Source organism: Prionailurus viverrinus, chromosome E2 (genome assembly GCF_022837055.1).
Source record: "Prionailurus viverrinus isolate Anna chromosome E2, UM_Priviv_1.0, whole genome shotgun sequence".
Taxonomy (NCBI): Eukaryota; Metazoa; Chordata; class Mammalia; order Carnivora; family Felidae; genus Prionailurus; species Prionailurus viverrinus.
Genome location: NC_062575.1, coordinates 45086008 through 45109808, shown reverse-complemented (window position 1 = coordinate 45109808; position 23801 = coordinate 45086008). Strand labels below are relative to the sequence as shown.

Genomic DNA, 23801 nt, shown 5'->3' with positions numbered 1-23801 from the left:
CTTCACTCACGTGTCTGATAGCTCAGTTGAGATGGCCGGAACCACTGGGTGTGGGCCGAGCATCTCTTTGTCCGTGTGGTCTCCCCAGGAAGGTGGGCGGATCTCTTCACACAGCGGTTCCAAGAGAACAAGCCCTTGCTTGCATCGTGCTTGCTGACATCACCTTGGTCAAAGTCATTCACGTGGCCAAGCCCAGAGTCTGGGGAGGGGGCACCACACGAGGGCTTGAAACTGAGAGGTGGAGTTTCAGAGGCCACATCACCTCCCTGTACCAGCATGTATTGCTTTCCTGTGTATGCACATAGTGGCAGCTGACCCATGAAGAATTCATGGGAATGTTATGTCATAGATTCGAACAATTTAACTGGAGTTAATCTTACAGTCATAGCATGGCTTAATTTCTGTATTTTGGGGTGCCTGGGTGGCTCGGGTAAGCGTCTTGACTCTTGCTTTCAGCTCAGGTCGTAATCTCATGGTTTGTGAGTTCGAACCCCACATTGGGCTCCATGCTGACAGTGTGGAGTCTGCTTGGGATTCTCTCTCCCTCTCTCTCTGCTCCTCCCCTGCTCTCTCTCTCTCTGTCTCTCAAAAATTTAAAAAAAAAAACAAACCACAAAACTTAAAAAAATTTCTGTGTTTTTTTCCCTTGTGGTACTTAAAGACAATTCTTACCATTGATGGCATCTTAGATTCTATTGACATAGAAGATGCATATCCCAGGGCACCGGAGTGGCTCAGTTAAGGTCTGACTTCAGGTCATGATATCAAGGTTCGTGAGTTTGAGACCCACCTTACCTCTCTGCTCTCAGTGCAGAGCCCGCTTCAGATCTTCTGTTCCCCTCCCTCTCTGCCCCTCCTCAACTCGCTCTTTCTCTCAAAAATCTAAAAAGATGTATATCCCAACGTGTATCAACACACACATGCACGTGCACACACACACACACACATACACACATTAACATGATAAAATTATGTCTCTAAGAAACTGTATTATTAAAAGAAAAATTAACAAATTGTTTTCAATGGGAAAAGAGGGCAGCGTCAAGCAAACAATAGCAAAGTTATTCTTCCTGCTGGAATTTCAATAAGTGTTTTAAAATTACCCTAAGTATTGCCATTAATATGTAAACATTAAGGAATCATACACTGAGCGTAGTGAGCAAAATGGCCTTTCATTTCCTGTTCCATCTGCTTGGAGCTCCTTACCCATTGTTAGCCTGTTGATCACACTTGTCTGTGAAAACACACAAAAGCAAATTTTTCCCCTACCTGTGGTGCTAGTTATAGGTTTCTGCTAGGGTTGTCTCAGTATAACTGAAGCTAAAACCGAAATCAGAATGACGTCGCAAACTGGGTTCTCTAATGAAGCTGTGGCATTGTATCCAAATTGCATCATGTAGGCATCTCCCTCACAATGTCTACTAGGTCTGTATTGAATATACATGACCTGTATTTACATGCATGTATTGTAAGAGACATTGTGAGCTCAAAGGCCCTCGGGAAAATTAGAAACAGATGCTCCCAGGCACCTGGGTGGCTTTGTCGGTTAAGCGTCCAACATGATCTCATGGTTGGTGGGTTCGAGACCCTTGTTGGGCTCTGCACTGGCAGTGTGGAGCCTGCTTAGGATTCTCTCTTCTCTCTCTCCCCCTCTCTCTGCCCCTTCCTGACTCATGCTTTCTCTCTCTCTCTCTCAAAATAAATGTTAAAAAGAAAGAAAGAAATAGATGCTCCCTCCCTAGGCCATATGTCAGAAAATTGTGTGCTGACATTAGAACATGGCATATTACTGCCACCTGCTGGGAAGTTGTGGTAAAAATGCAAATCCATAGTGAATGGTATGACTTGGACTTTTGCAGTGTACGACTTGAACGGCCTCAAATTACCAGACAGCTGGTTAGCAAAATGGCCAAGAGTATGGGTGCTGGGGTGAGGTTGCCTGGGTTGAATCTCTAGCTCTGACCATTCCTATATAGTGACCGTGGGCATGTGATATGACTTCTTATATCCATTTCTTAATCTATAAATGGGAATGAATAATCATAATACCTCCTTTATGGGATCGAAGTAATGATTAAGTGTGTCAGTGTATGTAAAAAGCTCTCAGAGCAGGGGTGCCTGGTTGGCTCAGTTGGTAGAGCACACAATTCTTGAGCTCAGAGTAGTTGGCTCAAACCACACGTTGGGCATGGGGCCTACTTAAAAAAAAAAAAAGCTCTTGGAGCCGTACTCAGCACAGAGGGAGTGCCATAAGTATTTGCTGCCACACTGTTTTAAAATTTATTTAACAAATACTTGTGAAGTGGTTGTGAAATGGCAGGCACATTTCTAAGTCTCCACAAATATCAACCCTTTTAATCCCCGTAACAACCCTTTTGGGACAGGTAACAGCATATGTAGAGGGTTAACTCCAGTGTTACAAAATGGGGCGCATGAGGGTTTAAATTCCAATAGGTGCTTGCAGACATCACATACCCCTCCCTAGGACATAACTGGATTTCCACATATCAGGGGGATTCCTATTGCCTCCCAAAGAAGTGATGAAGGCTTGTGAATGGGAAGAGAGTTTCAAGATCCTCATTCTCTCCTTAGGCTCGAAGGTTGGGGGTGGATGCTGTGTGTGACTGAGAGTGAGGGTGAACAGAAGGCAGGAGAAACTGCTAGAAACAGCTTCCTCGGAGTCTACCCTGGGGTTCAGCAAATACAGGTCTAGAAGTAACACACCGTTTGGCACCACGGAAAGCTTCTGAGCGGGCAGAGGGAGCCTTCCAAGTCTTTGGGCCCCACCCTTCCTAAAGGCCCCGCCCAGATTTAAAGATCCTTCATACTGTTTTCAGAGGTGAAGGAGGCCTGGGCAGGGATCCGCACCAGAGTCCAGAGCTATGATTACACACTGATTCCCCCCCAAGAGACGCAGGATGGCCTGGTGGGGAAAAGGATTTTATTGGGATGTTAGTGGGGATCACATGGGAGGGTGAATTCTAGGGAACAACAGACACTGGGACCAAGCTGGTGGTCACCTTAAGGAACAATAAATTAACTTACAAAATAAATTAAAGTGAGGAGGTCCCAAGCAGGGAGGCAGCTGGGAATACCTGGGGATTTCTTGGGGATGGAATTTGGAATTGGAAAGGGGAAATAAGAATTTCCAGTCCCCTCACAAAGAGTGTGAAATGAACAATTTTGAGACCCCTCCCCCAGGATGGGAGTTGGGGTTCTGGGGCTCCAGGAAGAGGGAAGCTCTGGGCTCAGCCAAAGGGGTGAAGGGGGCTGGTTCAGGGTCGTTCCTCCAGGAAGCGGTAGGTGGGGTTCTCATAGCCATGACGCTGCAGTTCACGCAGCTGCTGCTCCTCCAGGGTCAGCATAGGGTCCACCTGCATTTGGGGCGGGGAGGAACAGAGGGGCATAGAGACCTGACCGCAGATCTCACAGCGCCCCTGTGCCCAGGTTCTGGAACTCCTTCCCCATATACCATGTCTTTGTGCCTCTCACCTCCACCACTCCATGGCTGATAGCCCCATAGGGCTTCTTCCTGCGCAAGAGCAGGAGGGAGAGGACGATCAGGGAGCCCCCACCTGCTCCCATGATCAGCAGACCAGACACGGCCTCTCGGGATACACCTGTCCCAGCTGGTGCCTGCATGGAGAGGACATGGGGCAGGGGCCATCTGTGAGGCTCACCAGGGCCCTGTGTGGCTTTGGGAGTCACAGCCTAGCCACTGCTTTCTGACCTCTCCCCCTAGGTACCCAGAATAATCCTCCTCTTACCAGCTCATCTCTCTGAATCTCCGCTGAGTGGAAAGGAAAACCCCTTGGAACAGATACATTCACCTGGGGGAGCAGGAGGTGTCAGGGACTCAGGCGTCTGGGCACCAGCCTCCTCCTCCCCTGGGCCCCAGTAGGGCATCCCCAGCCTTCTTCTTCCTTAGGACCCCAAAGTCCTTGTCCTCAATCCCTTATTCCCTCAGGCCAAAGGATCCAAACCCCTAACACCCTCCTCCTTCAGACCGAGGAGTCCAGGACCCCTCTCCCATCCACCCTCAACGTCCACAGGTCTCACTTACCTTTCGCTCATACTGCTCCAGGGGGGACATCTTCTCTTTCCCAGAGGATGCAGCGTCTTGTTCTGTGGACCCTAACCCCCAAGTCCTATCTCATTACTGAGAGTTGAGTATGGTGCTACCCCTGCCTGAGGAGGCGGTCAGAAGGGGCACCGGACTTTACCCCAGCAGGTCGGGAGTTCCCAATGTATGGACGCTTTTCCGTTCGGGGCTCAGGGACTAGTGGGATTTGGTGGCTGGGGTCTATTCTGGGAGATACTCACCTTTCGGAAGGGCCATGGGGGTGTCTGCTGACAGCCAGAAGAAGCAAGACAGGTGGAACAGTGAAGAAAGGAGGGCATCATGGAGGAAAAGGGTGGAGACACACCCTCCCAGCCAAGGCAGGAGGATCAAGGATCCTACAGAGGCTTCCACAACCTTAGACATCCGTTCCTATCCTCTCCCATTCACTGTGGTGGCTAAGATACCCCCCAAATTTAAGGGATTAGGATTGGGTTGGGTGCCTGTCCCCCAAAGTCTAGGGTTATCTACATTTGGGTGAACTCACCATCCTTGGAATCCAGAGGCTGCAGCCCACCCTTGTCCTCACTGCTGCCCCCTGGGGCGGGGGCTTCCAATTCATTGGGACCCAGGTGCTCAGAGTGGAGAAGTTCCTCTGAGGGGAACATGCAGAAAGGGGGTCGACATCACGACCCCCAAAGGGATGCCACAAAGCAAAACCAGGTGAATAAATGGCACCCTAATACTAGAGTGATTGGGGGTAGCTGTAAGTATGATCTGGGGAAATTGGGGAGCTAGATGAAGGCACCCCTGGCAGGGAGGACGGAGGTTGAAGTTTCAAGAGAATGGCCTCTTTTTTAAAAATGTTTATTTATTTATTTTGAGAGAGAGAGAGAAAGAGCATGAGTGGGGGAGGCATATATATAGAGAGAAGGAGAACGAGTGAGAATCCCAGCAGGCTCCACACTGTCAGTGCAGGGCCTGATGCAGGGCTTGATCCCACGAACTGTGAGATCATGACCTGAGCTGAAATCAAGGTCAGACACTTAACTGACTGAGTCACCGAGGCACCCCAAGACTGGCCTCTTTAAAGAGCAGGGATAGGTGTGGGACATCCAGTAGGAAGTCACAATAGATCTGGGGGCTTTGGGAGATCACACTTTTTGGTGCTCATGCTCTCATTCAGGCCTCCTCCCTTTGAATCTGGACTGAGTTTGTCACTTGCTTTAATCAACAGAAGGTGGGCCCCTGCCTTAAGAAGACTTGGCAGCTTTCACTTTCATGCTTTGGGGAGCGTGAACCACTGTGCAGGAAGTCCAGGTATCCTGGAGAGACCATGCAGAGGGGCTCCATGGATAAGAGACCCTGAGCTGACATGGAGAGGAAGAGAGGCCTGTTTGTGCCAGAGTCCCATCCCTTAACTGATCTGCTAGCCAAGAGTAGCCACACACCGACCAGATGGCAGAATCATGAGCAAAGAAAATAGTTGTCTTTAAAGCCACTAAGTTCTGGAGTTTGTTACATAAGAATAAATAACTGAAACGGTGGAGGGGGGAAGAAAAGTTTGGGGGTCAATATCTGCCTTCACAGATCAGGAATGGGAACCAGGGGTCACAGGCACTCACGGATCTGGGGCCGCAACTCCTGAGCCAGGCGGGGGTTCTGGTCCAGCAACCCCAGGCTCTGATTCATCCTTTCCTCAATTACTTGAAGGTGGGTCTGCACCTGTGGGGAGGTGAGGATGAACGATGAACTGGGAAGTAGGCAGTTCTCTAGCCTACTGCCTAGAGATGGGGAAACTGAGGCAGAGTGCAGAAGGAAGGTCAATAGGGTCCAAGGAAAAATAGCATATACAATGGACAGGAAGTAGGGCACAAGAGCCAGTAATTGGGCCAGAGGAGGAAGGAAACTGGAGGCGAAGCAGAATAAAAAGAAAAGGAAAAGGTGTATAGAAGACAGGAAGTGAGAGGCTTGGAAAAGGAATTAAGGCAAAAAGAAAAGGAGTAGTCACTAGGAAAAATGCACAAGAGACAATGTACGTATAAGATACCAGGGACATGGCATAGAAGATAGGAAGTGGAGGAAGTGGGTAGGAGGAGCAGAAAGTAGGGTCTGAGGAATAGAAAGTAAGGTTTCAGGGATTATAGAGAAAGAAATGGGATTAGAGAGTCATATACAAATGATGTCTTTCTTCTTTTTTGTTTAAAATTTTAAAAATTTTTTATGTTTATATTTTGAGACAGAGACAGATACAGAGACAGAGCACGAGTTGGGGGAGGGCAGAGAGAGAGGGAAACACAGAATCTGAAGGAGGCTCCAGGCTCTGAGCTGTCAGCACAGAGTCCAACATGGGGCTCAAATTCACGAGCTGTGAGATCATGACCTGAGCCGAAGTCACTCAGCTGACTGAGCACCCAAGGCGCCCCCTGTTTAATGTTTTTTATTTATTTATTTTTGAGAGAGTATAAGCAAGGGAGGGGCAGAGAGAGAGAGAGAGAGAGAGAGAGAGAGAGAGAGAGAGAGAGAATCTGAAGAAGGCTCCAGGCTCTGAGCTGTCAGCACACAGCCTGACGCAGGGCTCGAACTCACGAACCGTGAGATCATGATCTGAGCTGAAGTCGGATGCTTAACCAACTGAGCCACCCAGGAGCCCCAGAAATGATGTCTTTCAAGGGCAAGACATGGAATTCAAGAGCACAGAATGGAGTATTCATGGACAGGAAGAGAACATCGAAGAACTAGGAATTGGGATCTGAGGGCACAGAATAAGGGTTGCATGGAACATAAGTGGTGTTTGGGAGGAAGGAGAACTGAGGGACAGGAACAGGGTTCAAGGCATTGGAGGAAAATTCTGGGAAAGGAAGTAGGAATCAAAGGGACAGGAAGGGGGTCAAAGGCAAGGAGCCAGGGTGGGGGTAAAGGGCAACATTCCAGGGTCAGGAAGTAGGGATCCAAGGGGCCGGAAAGGTCCCAAGACTGGGGAGAGGCGTGGGGGCAAGCTTGCCAGGGATAGGTAGAGGTCCAAGGGACAGAAAGAGGGTCTGAGGGGTGGGGCCCTGGAGACTGGGGTCTGAGGGACAACAGGGTATTTGGGAGCCAGGAGCATCTGAGCACCTGGAAGCGCATCTGCTGGGCCTTCTCAGGATCCACGGCAGCCACGTGCTGGTAGTGCCTCAGCGTGTGCCTTCGTTCCTTCTGCTCTGCACGCAGGTAACGCCGCAGGGCCAGCAGGACGCGCTCTGCCTGTGGAAGGGACAAAGGCTGCCTAGGCCTGCCCCAGACCTTTTCACCCACCGCCCCTGCCCCCACGGCTCCCACACCTGAGGCGGATCTCCCTGCAGTGCTGCCAGGAAACCTTCCAAGGCTGCCCGGCGCTGGTCGTTGATAAGGGCGATGACTCGGGTGGCGTGGGTCTCCACCAGGCGCTGTCGCTCACCAGACACCTGCTCCTCCAGGGTCTGCAGAATGGACTGGAAGTGCTGGCAAGGGGGTGAGCACAGGGCCAGGAGAGGTGAAGATAGGTGAAAGTCCAGGTCAACACTCTGGAAAGGCAGTCTGTAGGGCCATGTGGCGGAGGGTGGTGCGGTGGGTCTAGGCAGGAGTAGAATCGACTCTAGGGTGGGACCAGATCACAGGATGTGGACTGGAAGGAGTGGGGATACAGGGCCAGGCAGAGTGCAGGCAGGACCAGGCCAACTGGGAGCTAATCTGAGGATGTAAACTCTACCGGGTGGGAACAAACTAGGAACGGAGGCAGCTCATGTTCTGGTGAAATATTTTCCAAGTATTATAGGAAAGGTAAGGCTGTAGGCCTGGGCGGGGCCAACTGGAGATGGCTGTGCCTAAATAGGACCTAGAGGGGTGGAGCAAAGATCAGGAATGGGGCTAACCTAAGAGGAGGGGGTGGGGCCTCTAGAGGTGATCAGTGAGTCAGGAGGCTGGGCCTACTGAGGAGGGACTGAGAGTGAAAGTGAGATTAGAGGGGTGGGACCAGAGTCAGGGGATGGGGCCTAATAGGAATGTGAATGAATCAAGGATGCTGAGAAGGACCAGGATGCATCTTGCTGGGACTCAGTTTGGGAGATGACCACAGAGCCTGCCCTGAGAGGTAAGGATCAAGTGAGGATCAAGGCAAAACAAGGCCAGTCTGAAGAGGAGAGAAATGCCAGGTCAGACATAGGCCAAGAGGAGTGGAGCCAAATGGAGGGAGGGGGCCAGGAGAGACCAATATAAGTAGGAAGGGGTGGGACAGGATGAGCCAAGACCAGGCCTGGACCCAACTGAGACCAGGTGTGTCCTAGGTATCGGACAGGCAAAAGTAGGACCCGCCAGAGGGTGTCCTACCTCGTTCAGGGCCTGTCTGTCAGCTTTCGGCAGGTTCTTGGACTGGTTGTCTGCCATGGCCCATTCACGCATCACCTAGGGGCAAGAGGAACTTCAGGATCCTCGAATCTACCCTGCTCCACCCAGTGAGTCCTCCAATCCCTCTTCCAGACTTTGGAGGCTCCGGATCCTATAAGTCCTACTTGCTCTTGAGTTCACAAGAGGTCAGGCTCTGAAGGAATGTAAGTGGAAGAATGCAGTTCACCAGAGTTTCCATAGAATCTGCTGGCATCTCAGTGGGATTCTAGGTGGGTCAGGGATCCCTGGTCATCCCAGAGGTGGTGTTGAGGATTAGGGGTTGGATGGGGGCTTGGGGAGTCTTTGGAGGTAGTCTCAATGTGCCTCTGAGGAAATTCCTGGTATTCAGGGAGTTCCGTGTTGTGGGAAATCCTGAGGCCCCAGTATCATCACCTCATTAATCTGGCGCATCCTACGTTCCTCCAGGTCCATCTTGGCTCTCAGGAAACCCTCATGCTCGCTGATTTCTCCAGGCATGCCAAAGTACACGTCCACACCATCTGTGGGCCTTGCGGTGGTGGTCACTGCAAGGCCAGGAACTGGGGAATCAGTCTGAAGCCCATCTTCAGGTTACCCTCCCTTCTCGGAGAACTACATTTCCTAGAGCACACTGGAGACCACCATGTGTCTACTTAACCATAGATGGTGCAGGGCATCATGAGAGATATCGTTCTGAACTGGGCATGTTCTTTCAAAGCTTAGAAATCTACACCATCCTTCAAGCTTCCCCAAAATAATCCTTAGGAGCTACCAGATGGCTCCTCCACTTTCAGGTACCCCCAAGCCACCCTCACCCTTTGCATTCTGCACAGGACAGCCCTTCCACCTCTTCTTTACCCAGTGTTACTCCCATCCCTTCCATTCCCCCCAGTTGGGTCTCTCCCCAACAGGTCCCTCCCAAAGATGCCTCTACACCAAGGCTCCCTCAAATCATCCTCCCTCCAGGATAGAGGGAACTAAGAGTTCAGAGACAGTCTCACCTTTGCTGAACCCTGCAGGGCTATGGGAGCTTGACGGTGGGACTCTTTCCTCCTCTTCTTCCTCTTCAGCCCGTGGGGGCTCCACGAAGTAATCGTCTACTGGCTGTAGGAAGGATTCCTCTTCTTCCTCGTCCTCACCCCCCTCTACTCTGCCCCCTAGGGGCCAGGACCGGGTGGAGGGGTCACTGAGGGAACAGAAGACTTGAGGCAGTGAGAATACGACCCAGGCCCCCAGGCTTCCATTTCCTGCTTCAGGAGCCTTGGGATGGGCGTGGAGGGTTCCTTCCCACTCACCCAACTGCTGTCCCAGATGGATCAGGGGTGACTGGAGGGGGGCAGCACACATACTCCACACCTCGGAACCGATCCGTGCCACAGGGCAAAAGCATGCCCGAGCCATGCAGGATGAGGCCCTGGGAACGGCAGGCCTGCGGGAAGAGTAGGCCCAGATGCCAGGATTGTGGGCTAGGAGAGGGTAGAGAGGGAGCCTGGATGCCTGGGTCTTGGGGGCTGATGGGACTGGGGGCCTGGATTCCTGATTCTGTCCCAGTGGGAAGAGGGGGCTGAGGCCCAGAGTCAGGTTTGGGGAGGGGGGGTGGGTTGTTAGGGGACTGGATTCCTGGGTTGGGGAGTGAGAATGGATGGGCCAGGGTCCTGACCTCCTGTGCCTCCTGATGCCTCCGAGTTGAACTCTCACACTGGTCCATGCGCTCCTGATGCAAGAACCGGCAGCCTTCAGGCACCAGCAGGGCCTCGCTCACGAATTCACCTGCTGGAGAGTGGGGGCACCAGAGTGAGACCCTCCCACAGACACTAGCTCTACCCTCTTCAGAATCCAGACATTTTATCCTCAGAGGTTTCTCTGCCCCACTCTGGACCCAGGTATGCATCCAGCTTCCTAATATGAGCCTGAGACCAGGGCTCAGAATCTCACCCCAGGGAAACCCCCACTTCTGTTCCCTGCCCCCAGCCTGGGACTCACGCAGGCATTGGAAAGGCACAACCTGGTGGTGGGGGTGAGCACAGCGGCCACCTCGAGAGCCCCCACACCAGCGCTCCATGGGGATGGCCTGTGTCGCCTGTTCCACACGTGCAATCTGCAGCTCCGGGTACATCTGGGGGCAGCGGGTGAGAGTGATCAGCCCACAGCCTCGCCCCCTGTCAGCTGTGCTTCTCCACTGGCCATGTCCCTTTACAAGGCTCTAGTGATCTCCCTAGGTTCTGCTTCTCGGTAGACTCGGTAGCTAAGCCAGCAAGCTCCTTGGCCACGCCCCCAGTAGCTCTCCCTCAGAAGCCCTGCCATCTGCCCAGAAACTCAATCCCCGTAAACCTGCCTCTCTTCTGGTCACCTCTGTCCCCTCCTCCAATAGGTTCCGCCCTCCTTTTAAGCCTCACCGTTTTCTCTGTTTGGCCTCTCAGTAAGCATCCCTTCTCTTTGTATTAGAACTGGCTTTTCATAGCTACACCTCCCAGCTTTCCACTCTCGCATTGGGCTCCACTCTCTTGCAGGTCCAAAAGGTCTTTTTTCTTAGCCCCGCCTCTCCTTTGACCACGCCCACCTGTGCCCCTACTCCTTAAGGTACCTACCACAGATTGCTAAACTGTCTCTTCACTGGATACAGTTCTTAGCTGACCCTCTTTGCACAGTTCTCCTTTCCTGCCCTAGTTTCTCAAAAACAGGTCCTGCCCTATCCTAAATTCGCCTCTTTCTCAGCCACGCCTCCTAGCTTCCCCTGACTACTTAGATCTCTCATTCTCCCTGGACCATGCCTTTTGCACGACTAGCTTCTTTCTTTTGGGCTATCCGGACAGTCTCGGAACCGTTTTCCTGCGGACCACGCCCCTCCCAGCAGGTCCCGCCCACCTGTCTGCAGTATTCCAGCACACGTTGCGGATCGCGGAGACAGCGTCGTGAGCGCTGTTGGTCTGGTTCCCAGCGGCCGGTGCGCAGGTCCCGGTGAAGAGTTAGGTGCCCACATAGTCCAGCCACCTGGGCCGACCCTGGAGCCTGAGGGTCGGGTCAGAAGGGTCAGAGAGGGCCCAGGGACGCTGGCACGTGTGTCCCCCAGACCTTTGCTCCTTAGGACCCGGAGGTTCAGAACCCCAGCACCAGCCCCTCCACCAAGTACCGCGCACCCGCCTCCTAAGAGGTACTGTTCCCCGGGAAACAGCTCCCACTGGGCGGGGGCGCCGCAGCTCTCCCGTTGCTATGGCGACCCGGGTCCCCCGAGAGGCTCGCGGCCTTGTTGCCGCGGAGACAGGCTCCGCCCCCACCCCGGCGCAGCCGCACTGGAGCCCGAAGGGGTTAAAACTGAATCGCGGGGGAGGAGGCCCCAGAACCCAGGCGTTCTGGCCCCTCCTCCCACCATCCCTAGCTCAGGGTCCTATTCTCCGGTGCAAAGACGACAAGGCCTGGCTTCAGGGCCTGCAGGCCTGGGCACCAGGTCCTTTGAGGGCTGGAAAGCTACATCCTGGGTCGGGGGTCGGTGTCTGAAGACCTAGACTCCTCGGTTCTGGGAGGCTGAGGGGGCCCTCAAATATGTCCAGAGGATGCAAGGGGCCAAGATTCTTGGATCCAGGTGTCTTACTGTCTGATGGGTCCTGTCTGGTTGGGGCTGACTCACCTAGGTCGAGAGGGTCTGAGGGGGCTGGGCTTTTGGGACCACGGCTCTGGAAAAGCCAGTTCCTAAGCTAGCGGGGGGAGGCAGCTGGGAGGACAGAAGATGGGGGAACTGGGACCTGAACCCCTGGGTTCATGAATGCCTAGTGCCGTTAGGGACGCATGGGGGCCTATCACTTGGCCGGAAAGACTGCGCTTTCTGTCCTGGACGCGTCCGCGTCGGGGCCCAAGGCCCGGTCCCGCCCCTTCCCCCATCCCCCAGGACCCGGCCGGGCCTCACCTCGGCCGCGCCGGGGCTCCCACCGGCCAGGCTCCCGACGGCGAGCTGCGCGCGCAGAAGCAGCAGCAATAGTGGCAGCAACAGCGGCAGCGGCGGCGGGCCCGGGTGGCGGCCCAGACCGCGAGCGGCAGGGCTAGTGGGCCCCATGTCCCGGCCCTCGCGCCCTCACGTCCCCTGCACTCCGGCCCGGCCCGGCCCGGCCCCAGCGGTGACAGGAGCTCCCAGCGCCACCGCCGCCGCCGCCGCCTCCTCCCGCCGCCCCCGGGCTGCGCCGGCGCCGCCAGCCCCGCCCCACGCCGGCCCCGCCTTCCTAGCCAGGACAATAGCGTGGCAGCTCTGCGCAGACTGGAGCAGCTCGGGAACCCCGGGTGGGAGCCAGCGCCAGGCCCCCGCCTTCTAGAGATTCCAGGAGTCCCACCCCATGCAAGGGCCCAGCCGGCAGTCTGGGTCATAGGCTCCGCCGTTTTGAGCCCTTTCTCAGGACCCTCACCCCCAGCTTTCTCTTCCCTCAGACCCAGACACTCACAAATCAGCCTCTTTCTCTTCCAGGCATGCCACCATTGAAGACCTCCACCGTCCCCCGATAGATTTGTCTCTTGAGGTCCCAGGAATACAGGCTCTGAAATTTCCCTAATCAAGGACGCAGCAGATGAGATCCAGTCCCCTTCTTCCTCAGATCCAGGAATCTGGACTGCGGGCCCTTTCTTTTTCAGGACCAGAGAACAAGCCCCCACCCTTTCTCCCTAGGACCTGGGGTCTTGGCCTTCTGCTCTGCTTTCCAAGGATCCCACGTGTCTGGACCTTTAATTCCTAGCTCAAGGATGCATAAAACCAAAGCCCGTAGGTCCTTTCTTTAAGGATGACCTGAGTCAGGTACCCAGCACCTCAGGACAAGGGCCTCAACCCTATCCTTGCTTTAAGGACCATGGCATTTCTATTTTCTCACCCCTAGCCTCTCCCACCCTGCCTACTCTTCAGGGCTCACTGCTTTGTCTCCTTAAATAACTGTAGAATTCTGTTTTCCGCAAGCCAACTGGGGCAGCACTATCATGTATGTGCATCTGTGCATGTGTGTTTGTGTAGATGTATGTTAAAAGAGCCTGGAGTGCTAAATGGGTAGCAAAAGGCTGGGAGGTGGCTCAAGGTTTTGTTCCTACAGCCACTTCATCGCCTAGGGTAGAGAATAGGGTAGAGGAAGGGTCTTAGGGCTGATTTAATGGACCCCTTCCTTGATGGAGGGTAATAATGCCAGGAGGATCTCCAAGACGCATTCACTTATTGACTTTTTTTTTTTTATTATTAAACATAAATATTCTCATTCCAAGATTCCACCCCACCCACCCCACACTACTCTCCTCTCCCCATGATGGTTCTCACCCTATCTTCATTCCTTGGATTCAGTTCATCCAGGGCCCTTAAGGAAGTTGAAAGGAATCGAGATGGTGGCCATCTGGGGTTCCCAGAGAGTAATTAGCCATCTTGGCTGCACTTGAATTGGCCAAGCAAAGGGTCCCTCAGGGAGAACCAGGACAGGGCCTGGTCTGGCCTCCATCTTAACCTACGTTGCCTTTTTCTCAGTATAGGTGGTCATCTTGAAATCTCTTCTTTCCACACCTGGAAACAATTTCCATCCCTGCCTTCCATCCCATCACCCCCTGTCCCCGTCCATCTACAAAGAGCCCATCTGCCATCTTGAATCTCTTTTACACAGGGGAATAGTCGGTCATAGTGGCCATCTTGCTCCCACTTGGGGACCTCAGTCCCCTTTGACTGAGCTGACTGTACACCAGTAATCCAGACAATTGTAATGATCTTTCTCTCCCATCAGTGTTCAATTTTGGAGGAGTAAGGTCACCATCTTGTTCTGGTTCCTCAGAAATCAGGACAATCCATTATGGCAAGTTGAAGATCCCAGGACTCTTCACTTGGAGAGGTGTCACACATGAGTTTGGAGACGTGGGTGGCTGGGTGTGGGGAAGGCAGCGTATGGGAAGGGTGGAGTCCTGGGGGTCAGATCTGGGGGTCCAATGGATGTAGGTTTGATGTAGCTGGTAAAAGCTCGAGGATGGGGTGTGGTGAGATAACCTGCCCGAGCTCTATACAGTCTGCAGGGTGGGACCATGCCTAGGTGTGGGTTGAAGTCATAGAAGGTAGGGGTCCCTGGAGGTCCAAGGGGGGAGGGGGGCGGCAAGAAGAGGCCGCCTCCAGGGCCTTCACCAAGGCTCAGGCTCACACTGACTCCTCGGACCTTGTAGTAACCATTGGTTGGGTCCTGAGGGACAAATGGGATTTGTTAATGTATGTGAGGATATAAGATGGGGTGAGGGTCACTAATGGAGAGATACACTTAGAGCCAGACCTAGAGAGAGACAAAAAGACAGAAGCAAGAGCAAACAGAGACCCAGAGTCAGAGAGATAGACATACAGACTGATAGGAAGACAAATTGGGACAGGAAAACAGAGACAAGAGATAAAAGGACAGACGGAAATGGGCAGAGAAAGGCAGCAACAGAGGAGTATAGGCTTGCTGAGGGCTGGTGGTTTGGAAGGAGATGCAGTGGGAACAGAGGGGTTGAGACCAAGACATTCATTCATTCATCTGCCCACCGGCCCCAAGGCTTTGATTCTGTGTCACGTCTTATGCTGCTGCTGGACATGTCTATCAAGGGGAGAGACTGGGCCCTGCCCACATGGAGATCCCAGGCCAAAGAGGAAATGGCAAATCACCAGAGTCCAGGGGGGTCAGGGTATTGATGAGGGAAATACAGGCAGAGTGAGAAGGCCTGATGGGGAAGCACAAACAGGATTTCAGGGCTGGGATGGGAATCCAGGGCAGAGTGGTCCTAGTTGTGGCAGGTGGAACACAGACAGAATGATCAGGGCTGTGAGTAGGGAAGCATGGACTCTCTAGAACAAGAAATGTGTGAGCTGAGACCAGAGGAATGAAGGGCAGAATTAGGTAGTATGGGAAGGAAAGTGGTGTTTCAGGCCAATAGAATAGCATGTGCTAGGTACAGAGGGGACAGAGAAGGGCTCTGGGCTAGGGACTGAAGTCAGTGGAGGCCAAGAGAGGGGACCTCAAAGGAAGGGCCGGTCTGGGGAGAAGTGAGGCCAGTGCGGGAGCTGGTAGGTAGGAAGGGGCCTGGCAGAGGCATCCAGGAGACCTGAGGCAGGACTGTGATGGGAAAGCACAGGCAGAGTGAGCCCTGATGTGGGGCTCCGAGAGGGAGGCCAAGGCTGGGACACATTTGTGGGCATTATCAGCAGCTGTGCAAACAGGACCTGGAGGTGGGTGAAGTGGCCCAGGAGGCAGGAGGAAAGTGTGGAGGGGGCTAGGTCCTAGCTCTGGGGGCAAGAGAGTGAAAAAGGAGGGGACCAAGCAGGGAGAGAGCTGGAGACTCAGTGAAAGGAAACCATCCCTTCCCAACACTTACCTTGGTCTCCAGAGCCCCTTCCTCATCCAGAACCAGGTCACTGTGATCCGTGTGCACGATGGGGCCCTGGGATAGGGTGCTTAGTGAGAGGGGGCACTCAGAGGATCCTCCTGGTCCGGCACCAGACCCTAACAACCCTCAGTTGGACAGTGGAGGCCAGGCAGGAGGGACCAAGAGCACAAGGAGCTGGGGTCTAGACTCAAGACAACAAAGGGCCCTGGGGACATATTTGGTCTAGGAGATAACTGGGTCAGGAGTATATTTGGACTTGGGGGACATGTTAGCCCGGGATTACTTATTAGGATGTGGACCGCCTTTGAGTTTGGGGGCTCAGTGGGGACTGGGAGAACAGTTGGGACTGGGTTCCTAGTTGTTCTAGAGGCTGAGTCTTGTCTGGGGACCCTGCATCCTACCCGGTCCTCGCCACTGCCGGTCTCCTCCTCTTCAGGGCCTCTTGAACTGGAGCCATCACTGCTGCCTGGGATTCGTACCAGGTTCTTTTGCTTGGAGAAAGAGGCTGAGGCCAGGGACAGTGGGAGGCAGAGATAAGTGATGGGGCAGGGTCATGGTTTGCAGAGACCAATGAACAGGAAGAGAGAGGGCTGGGTTGGGTCAGGAGGCTGGGAACCAATGAGAACCTGCAAGGGGGAGGAGTGTGACCCTGAGGAGAAGGACTTAGGGCATGAGGGAGGAACCAGGGTCTGGAGGTGAGTCTGAGGCCAGAGAGGTGAGACTGGGGCGGGTCTCAGCCAGGTCAGTGGGGGGAGGGGGCTGGGGGATGGTGCTGAGGTGGGGCTCAGTCACTGACCCTTGCCATGGCGCCAGCAGCAGAGGGCCACCCCAATGATGACCATAAGAAGAGTCACGGCTGCAGCAGCCACTGCAGCCACAATCCGCACTGTGGGCAGCAAGTCTACAGGAAGGAGAGGGGATGTTCTGAGGAGGGTAAGCATGAGACCCAGGAAGAACTGGGGAACAGGGACCCAGGACTTGCTTGCGTTGGCGTCTCTGGATTCAAAAAGTCCCCAAGTTTGGGGATACCCAAGTTTGTAGGTCCCTTAGCTTGAGGTCCCTTAGGCTTACAGGCTCACGAATTTGAGGTTCCACAAGTTTAAACTCCCTGGCTCTAGGGAGTCCTAGAGTTTGAAGGGTTTTTAACTTTACCATTCCCCATATTTGGAACTTCCTTTCTTTGGGGCACCTAAGTGTGTGTGTGGGGGGGTCTCTCAGTTTAGAATTCCGTATTTGAAGGAATTTACTGTTTTGAGGGTCTCAGGATTCAAGGGACTCATAGTTTTGAGGCTTTCAAGATTTGAGGGTGTCTGCATTTGGAGGTCTTTGATTTAGAGACTGTGGCGTGTGGGGGGTTGGGATCCTCAGATTTGGAGGCTTCAGGCCCAGGATCTCACCTCTACGCCCCAGGCTGACCCGGGCGCCTCCCTCACCCAACCGGTTCCTGGCACTGCAGTTGAAACCCCTGCTGAAGTCCGATTCCAGGGTCCCCGAAATGTGTAGCACAGAGATCAGGGCTGGGCCCTGGCCCCCGCGGCCCTCCGGGGCTGGGAATGTCTCCACCAGGAACCGACCCTGCGACCCCGCCGCCAGAAAGCCCTCATCCCAAGACCAGACCTGGGGGCACACACAAAAAGGAGGTCATTAAGGAGACTGGAGAAGGAAGGAAGGGCAGGCAAGGTGTCGAAAAGTTAGAGGTGGTCATAGCAGTTTTGGGGGTCTGGCTTGGGAGGACAGGGATAACAACTGGGCTGGTCGTGAGAGCGGGGACATCCCCTTACCACAGCATCTGGGGCCGGAGATGCAAAGACTAGACATTGCAGGCGGGCGGGGCCCCTCAGGAAGGCGGGCGCAGAATGCAGGGCGGTCACAATTGGGGGAGCTGTTTTGGAGATTGTGGACCAGTCATATAGAGGCCCTGCCCTCAGAAACGTCAGTTCTCAATAAGGCGGGGCCAGGTCTCGGCACTCTTTACTAAAGCCAATCAACCAGGCCACGCCCCTCAACAAACCCCGAATCCCTCAGAGGCTCGCCTTCGCGTGGTCTGGCTCCCAGCCCCAGGCCCCGCCGTCCAAAAAGCTCTCCCTCTCAAGGGCACGCCCACCCCCGTTTAGGGCTGGCCCCCTCTGCCCACTCTGTGTCCCGTCCCAGGCTCTGCCAGGTCTTCTAGGAAGCGCCACTTTCTCACCGTTCACAGTCAACCTAGCCTCCGCAGCGCCGCCCCCCAGGCCAGAGAGCCCCGGCTCAGCTCTGCACACGTAGTCGCCTGCATCCTCGGGCCCCACCGACGGAAGACGCAGCGTGGGCCCAGAGCCCAGCACCTGGGAGAGGGTAGGGGCATCAGGGGCAGGACCTTGAGAGGAAGTTCTGTCCACCGCCAGCCACGGCCACAGGCTTTAGATCGGGTCTCACCTGCGCGTCTCCGCTGCGGGTCCAAGTTACCCGTGGGAGCGGGTTCCCGCGCCAGGCACAGCTGAAGGAAGCGTCTCCCCCTACGTCTACAGACATGGGCTCCGGCCTTGCCTGCAGAATCGGCCCGACTGGAGGAGAGGAGAGGAGAGGAGAGGAGGTGTCACATGGTCGGGGAAGGATGCAACTTCAGACCCAGGATCGGCTACTCAGAAACGACACCTTCCCGCCCCTGCTGCCCGTGGCGTTGACCCAGCACAGCCAATCCCTGCCTACATCCTTTTCCGTCCCACCTTCTCCCGCAGCCAGTCGCAGCCACGCCCCCCATCTGCCCCACTTTGGCCACACCCAGGGCCCCGCCCCCGCTCACACTGCACGTCCAGCGCTGTGCTGCGGTTGGCGCTACCCACTGCGTTGCTGACTTCGCAGGACACTGGCTCAATCAGGAAAGAGGCGTCTGCCACAACCTCCAACATTGGTCCGCGGGCCCCGAGCACGGGGGAACCTCCCTTTGCCCACCTGCAGAGGCAGTGAGGCTGCTCATGTTGTCCCTGCTCCCCTGGCACTCCCGCGCACGTCCCAACCCTAGTCCTCCCTAAACCCTGCTCTGGGCTGAGGAGAGGCGACCTCACCTATAGCCTGTGACAGGAGGTTGGGCTGTTGCTTGGCACAGGAAAGTGACCTTCTCTCCCTCCAGCACACTCTGTGGTTCTGCAGACAGAGTCACCACTGGGGGATCTGTGGAGGTAGGTCAACGGTTAGCGGTGGGCAAGGACCTGGAACACCTCCATGGAGCATCTGAGTCCAGTGCCCAGCCTCTCCACCCCAGGAGTCTGGGTCCCCACTCTCCTCTTCCTTTTTTTTTGATGTTTATTTTTGAGAGAGAGAGAGAGGGAGAGAGAGAGAGAGCGTGAGCATGAGAGGGGGAGGGGCAGAGAGAGAGGGAGACACCGAATTTGAAGCAGGCTCCAGGCTCCGAGCTGTCAGCACAGAGCCCGACGTGGGGCTCGAACTCACAGACCATGAGATCATGACCTGAGCCGAAGTTGGAATTTCAACTGACTGAGCCACCCAGGCGCCCCTCTCCTCTTCCTTTTGAGCTAAGAAGTCCAAGACTCCAGTTCCCAATTTCCCCAGGGTCCCAGGTCCACAGCCTCCTCTTTCCTCAAACCTTGGAGTCCAGACCTCAGGCCTCTCTTTTCCCAAGGGCCTGCAGCCTGGAGGGTCAATTTTTAACTGCACTCACACTGCAGGCTTAGTGTGATAGCTGTATCCTTCCCTGAGGGCAGGGCCTGGCTCCGGGCCCGGCAGACCAAGGTGGCTCCGTCATCAGTGCTGGAAGGAGTCAAGGATAAGATGCTCTCCACTGACCTAGTGGTTCCTTCCTTCAGCAGGGTCTGGAGGTTATGAATAATAATAATGATTTCATCTTCTTGCTATATTGTGTTTACTATGTATCAGGCACTTCAAAGTACTTTATTTAATCCTCACGATTACCCTATGAAGTGAATATTATTGTCCCTATTGTACAGATAAGGAAACTTGAGGGACAGAGAGGTTAAGTTACCTGAACTCAAGATCAATCAACTAGCAAGTGATTTGATCAACTAGCAAGGATTTGAACCCGAGATGTCTGGCTCTGGAATCCTTACCCTTAATCACATACTAAGGGTCCTAACCCTTGAACTTCCTCCCATGCCCTTTTCTCCTCTGGATAAGCCTGTGGTCTGAGCAGACTCCAGATTTCCCTGAATGGGCAAGAGCTGCACAGGGATTTCGACCTGACCTGGTGGAAGGTGGTCCCATCCAGACGGATCCCATCTCGGAACCACAGCAGCTCCGGGATGGGGCGGGCATCCCCACGGCTCCGACAGGTCAGATTTGCAGGAACTCCAGCAACCAGAGACACAAAGGGGCCTCCCAGTACCTGGGGGGCTTCTGGGGGTACTGTGGGGTAGATTGGAGTCAGAGCTGGACCCTGGGCCCAGAGACCCCAATCTTCCCAGCTCTAACTAACCACCCCTCTGGGCTCCTCGGACTCTGACACTCAGCTAAGCACTGGCTGTCCCCCTGGGCTTCCCAGGTACAAGTGGATTGAGTCCTCACCCAGCACATGCAGTTGGGCTGGCCGAGAGCGGAGGCCTGCTTGTGTAGCCTGACATTCATATGATGCTTGATCCTCTAGCTCCACGGGCCTAATGTAAAGGTCGTGCTGGCCACTGGCTGCGTTCCCTGATATCCAGTACCGGGACCACCCTGAAGTTAAGGAAGAGGCAGTCACACCATGATTCTGAGTTCCTGGCCTCAGTCTCCTTTCCCAGGCACCCCACACCAGAAAGACACCAAAAAGTGGGTGCTGAGCCAGAGAGACTAACCCTCTCCCATCCAGAGTCATGGCAAACTTGGGGGTGAAAACGTCAGAAAAAAGAAAACAATTGCTATAAAAATCAGATTAGTACTACGTCTGGGGTGAGGAGAGGGCTATGGTAGGAGAGGGAATAAGAAAGGCTTCTGAGGAGCTGACAAGGGTCATGAGTAGTAGTTACACGAGTGTCTCCTTTATTTGGCAAATCTTCCTTTTGTGTTTTATATGCCTTCCTACATTTATGTAGTACTTTATAATACAAACAAAAATCTCCTACCCCCTAAAGAAGCTAAAACTTCAGTTCTCTCAGATGTTTATCTGAGCCCATCAATTTCCTAAATTTGAAAACATTAAAATAGAGACTTCAGATACGGCGCAAGCTCAGCACCCCCACCTGGAGCCAAACCCTCCTGAGTAGAGAGAACAGTCTCACCTGGTAGGTCCCTTTCACCCCCTAGAGCCAGCCCGTCCTTGGTCCACTGAACCAGCCCCCAGTATTCGCCCAGGGCACAGGGCAGCCGGGCCTCAGCCCCCAGCAGTGCTACCAGGTCATCCGGTTGTTGCAGGAAATGGGGCGACGGGCCTAGGAGAATTGGGGGAAGGGAGTAAGGTTGAGTTTAGCAACGATCTTAGCTCCCTCATTCAGGACCCAGGAGTCTAGGCTCCCGAAGTTCTCCTCCGGCAGATCTAGGAGTCTGAACCCCCAGTTCCATCCACCCCAGTAAAGAGGCAGCTGGCAAACAATCCTCCCCCCCCCAAATTCATCCGTCCCTAGAGGTACCTGCATGCCCTCTGAAGCAGAAGAGGAGAACGAGGAGGGCGGAGACCAGCATCCCCGTCGTGTGTCCCTCAAGATTCCGCAGACTTGCTGCACGGGCTTTCCTGCTAACTTCTTCCTCAATAGCACACCTCTCACGACCCTGGTCGGAGCTCCCTTCGCGCCCGACTCTTCGCCCCAGGCTAGAGGCCACCCCGTTTCTGGCCTGGAGTTCCCCCAGTCTGCCCAGCTGCAGGCTCCAACACTCTGAAACACAGGCGGGTTCCGCGCCCTCTGTCTCTGAGAGACCGGGGAGGGCCAGATCCCACTCGCCCCGCCCCCTTGGAGACCCGCCCTTTCCCATTGAGGAACTCGCGCGGCAGAGACTTGGATGAATGGGGGCAACCAGGGCGGGGTTTCCCCGCGGGCGGGCGCCCCAGCCAAATTGGGGTCTGGGAGCCAGAACACCTGGGTCGAAGAAGGGCGTCCCGGCTGAGTTGGACACCTGCACCCAGCCAGGCTTGTGGGGGACATGGCGGGGGGAGAGAGTGGAAGAAACTTGCTCAGCCCAGGTCCTCGGAGGGACGGCGCTGAGTGGAAACGAAGCTATAAACGGGAGCCTCTGGGGCCTCGCTAGTTTCCGCGCCCTGGGGAGGCGGGGCCCGGGCCCCCCCTGGGCCTGAGGGTCAGGAAGAGGACACTGGGGTGCCTGGGGCAACCGGGACCCCCGAGAAGAGGAGGGGGTCCAGCTCTTCTCGCTTCAACACCCCTCTTAAAAATGGGTTGAACCGCTTTTGCTGCAACCCATAGCACGTCCAAGGATCCAGGAATTCAGGCCCCCAGCATCCCCCCCCTTCCCGAGACCCCGCAGTCCCGGCTCAGCCCCTCGTCCCCGCTGTGGTTGCTGGGCGACGGCTGGGAGGCGGCGGTGCCCGAGCTGGGGCAGGCGGGGAGGCTGGGAACCGCGCAGCTTGTCCTGACGGCCGCCTGCCGCCCAGCTGGGGCGTTCCCACGCTTCTGGCCGGCCGGTGCGCTGCGCAGCTGGCCCGGCAGGTGGGCGGGACCCCGAGCCAATCGAGTGCGACCTGGAGGGGGCTGGGACCCTGGGTCTGACATTCCTGAGCCTGTAGTGACTGGGGGCCCACACTCAGGTTCTCTCTCGTTCCTGAGCTCAGATTCTGACGTCCTCACGTGGCAGGCGTTTGGACTCTAGGATTCTAAGACTGGGCGAACAGATCTCTGTTGACTGACAAGTTAATGGCCTGAACTGCCAGTTTCTGAGGAGCCGGGGACTCAGCTAGGTCCCCTGCCTACAGCATGGTGCAGTTGGGAGAGGATGATAGGGGGTCAGAAAATCTGGTCTTAAGTCTTAGAGTCAGTGGATTAACCACCAATCTCTCCCACCCCCACACAGGCCCAGGAGGATTTGAAAATCACAGACGGTGAACATCTGCCCTAAGTCCTGTGTGTGCGTTGAGGGGGGAGGGTTGGAGGCCTCAACTCCTAGGACCTTGGGGAGAAGCTTCAGGACTCCTGAGTCTGAGAGACTTCTAGGTCTGGTGGCCTGAACTGGCTTCCTTCTGGGGACTCCAGTGACTGCATTTTGACATAGGATGAACTTGGAGCCAGGACTCCTGAGTCTTGGGGAGGAAGTCAGGTAGTAAGGCTGTTTTTCCAGACACCTGACATCGCTTCCCCTTCCTAGCTCTCTTGGGCCACAGGCATGGAAAGATGGAGAGCCTGAGGTCCCAGGAGCATCCAGAGAAGGAAAACAGCCAAAGTGGAGGGTGGAAGGTTTGTGCTAATTAAAGGTCCCAGCAACTGACAGCTTTACACCCTGGCCCTGAGGGACACCATCTGGTGAGAGGGCCCTAAGACAGAACCTCCAGTTCTGCATCTAGTCTGTGCCCTGGGAGGTGTGGGGGGGGGCAGTTGGGAGAGGGAATGTGGGGGAGGGTTAGGGGTCAGTAATGGGAGGGAAGCAGAAAGACTAGAGCGAACATGAAGTATGGAGCTGTGGGGGCTCAGGCCAGATGCCTCATCTTGTTCCTGGAGGAAGACCAGAGGAGGGAGTCATGGCGATGGGGGTGGGGGGAGGAAACGGGCCGTTCCAATTCCTGCAGGAGATAAGCAGGCAGAAGAAGCTTATCCCATGTGAGTGTGTGTGTGTGCGCACACTGGGATGGGGAGGGCAGGCCAAGCAGCATATGGTTATAAAATTCAAAGATGTGAGAAACAGGAGGACTCAGAGATGGAGAAACAAATAAAAGAAAGAGGTATAATCAAATATTGACTGAGAACAAATATTTATTGAGTTTCTGGTGCGTGTGAGAGACAGAACACTGGGGGGAGAGTGGGGGATAGAGATGAGAACAAAGAAACACAGAAAAACAGAGACATGTAGAGGCATAAAGAGAGACAGTGACGGAGGTAAAGGTTGACTGAGGTGTAACCACCTTATGGAGAGGGAGGGAGGGAGGAAA

The 23801-nt window shown here is 54.8% G+C and overlaps 2 protein-coding genes across 7 annotated transcripts; both read right to left on the bottom strand.

Annotated features, from left to right (window-relative positions):
• Positions 1–2923: 2923 nt before the first annotated feature.
• APLP1 (amyloid beta precursor like protein 1) lies at positions 2924–12600 on the bottom strand. 4 transcript variants are annotated; one of them, XM_047836785.1, is made up of 17 exons: positions 12342–12600; positions 11306–11449; positions 10424–10556; positions 10101–10213; positions 9736–9869; positions 9442–9626; positions 8855–8985; positions 8405–8479; positions 7381–7539; positions 7175–7303; positions 5686–5785; positions 4608–4715; positions 4324–4350; positions 4064–4134; positions 3768–3830; positions 3493–3636; positions 2924–3374 (listed from the first exon to the last, which is right to left on the bottom strand). In XM_047836785.1, the coding sequence occupies exons 1-17, from the start codon at positions 12486–12488 to the stop codon at positions 3276–3278; spliced, it is 1962 nt and encodes a 653-aa protein (XP_047692741.1). In that variant the 5' UTR covers positions 12489–12600; the 3' UTR covers positions 2924–3275. The 4 variants fall into 4 exon arrangements, with proteins under 4 accessions (XP_047692741.1, XP_047692742.1, XP_047692743.1 ...); XM_047836786.1 differs by having other exon boundaries at positions 4324–4347; XM_047836787.1 differs by lacking the exon at positions 4324–4350.
• A 1097-nt stretch (positions 12601–13697) lies between these two features.
• KIRREL2 (kirre like nephrin family adhesion molecule 2) lies at positions 13698–21410 on the bottom strand. 3 transcript variants are annotated; one of them, XM_047836783.1, is made up of 16 exons: positions 21343–21410; positions 20995–21144; positions 20303–20452; positions 19983–20143; positions 19443–19593; positions 18829–18934; positions 18567–18715; positions 18200–18327; positions 17976–18108; positions 17569–17669; positions 17185–17404; positions 16586–16688; positions 16189–16300; positions 15776–15841; positions 14575–14613; positions 13698–14305 (listed from the first exon to the last, which is right to left on the bottom strand). In XM_047836783.1, exons 1-16 carry the CDS (start codon positions 21392–21394, stop codon positions 14234–14236), a joined length of 1893 nt encoding a protein of 630 aa, XP_047692739.1. In that variant the 5' UTR covers positions 21395–21410; the 3' UTR covers positions 13698–14233. The 3 variants fall into 3 exon arrangements, with proteins under 3 accessions (XP_047692739.1, XP_047692737.1, XP_047692738.1); XM_047836781.1 differs by having other exon boundaries at positions 13698–14613; XM_047836782.1 differs by lacking the exon at positions 16586–16688 and having other exon boundaries at positions 13698–14613; positions 17187–17404.
• Positions 21411–23801: the final 2391 nt, after the last annotated feature.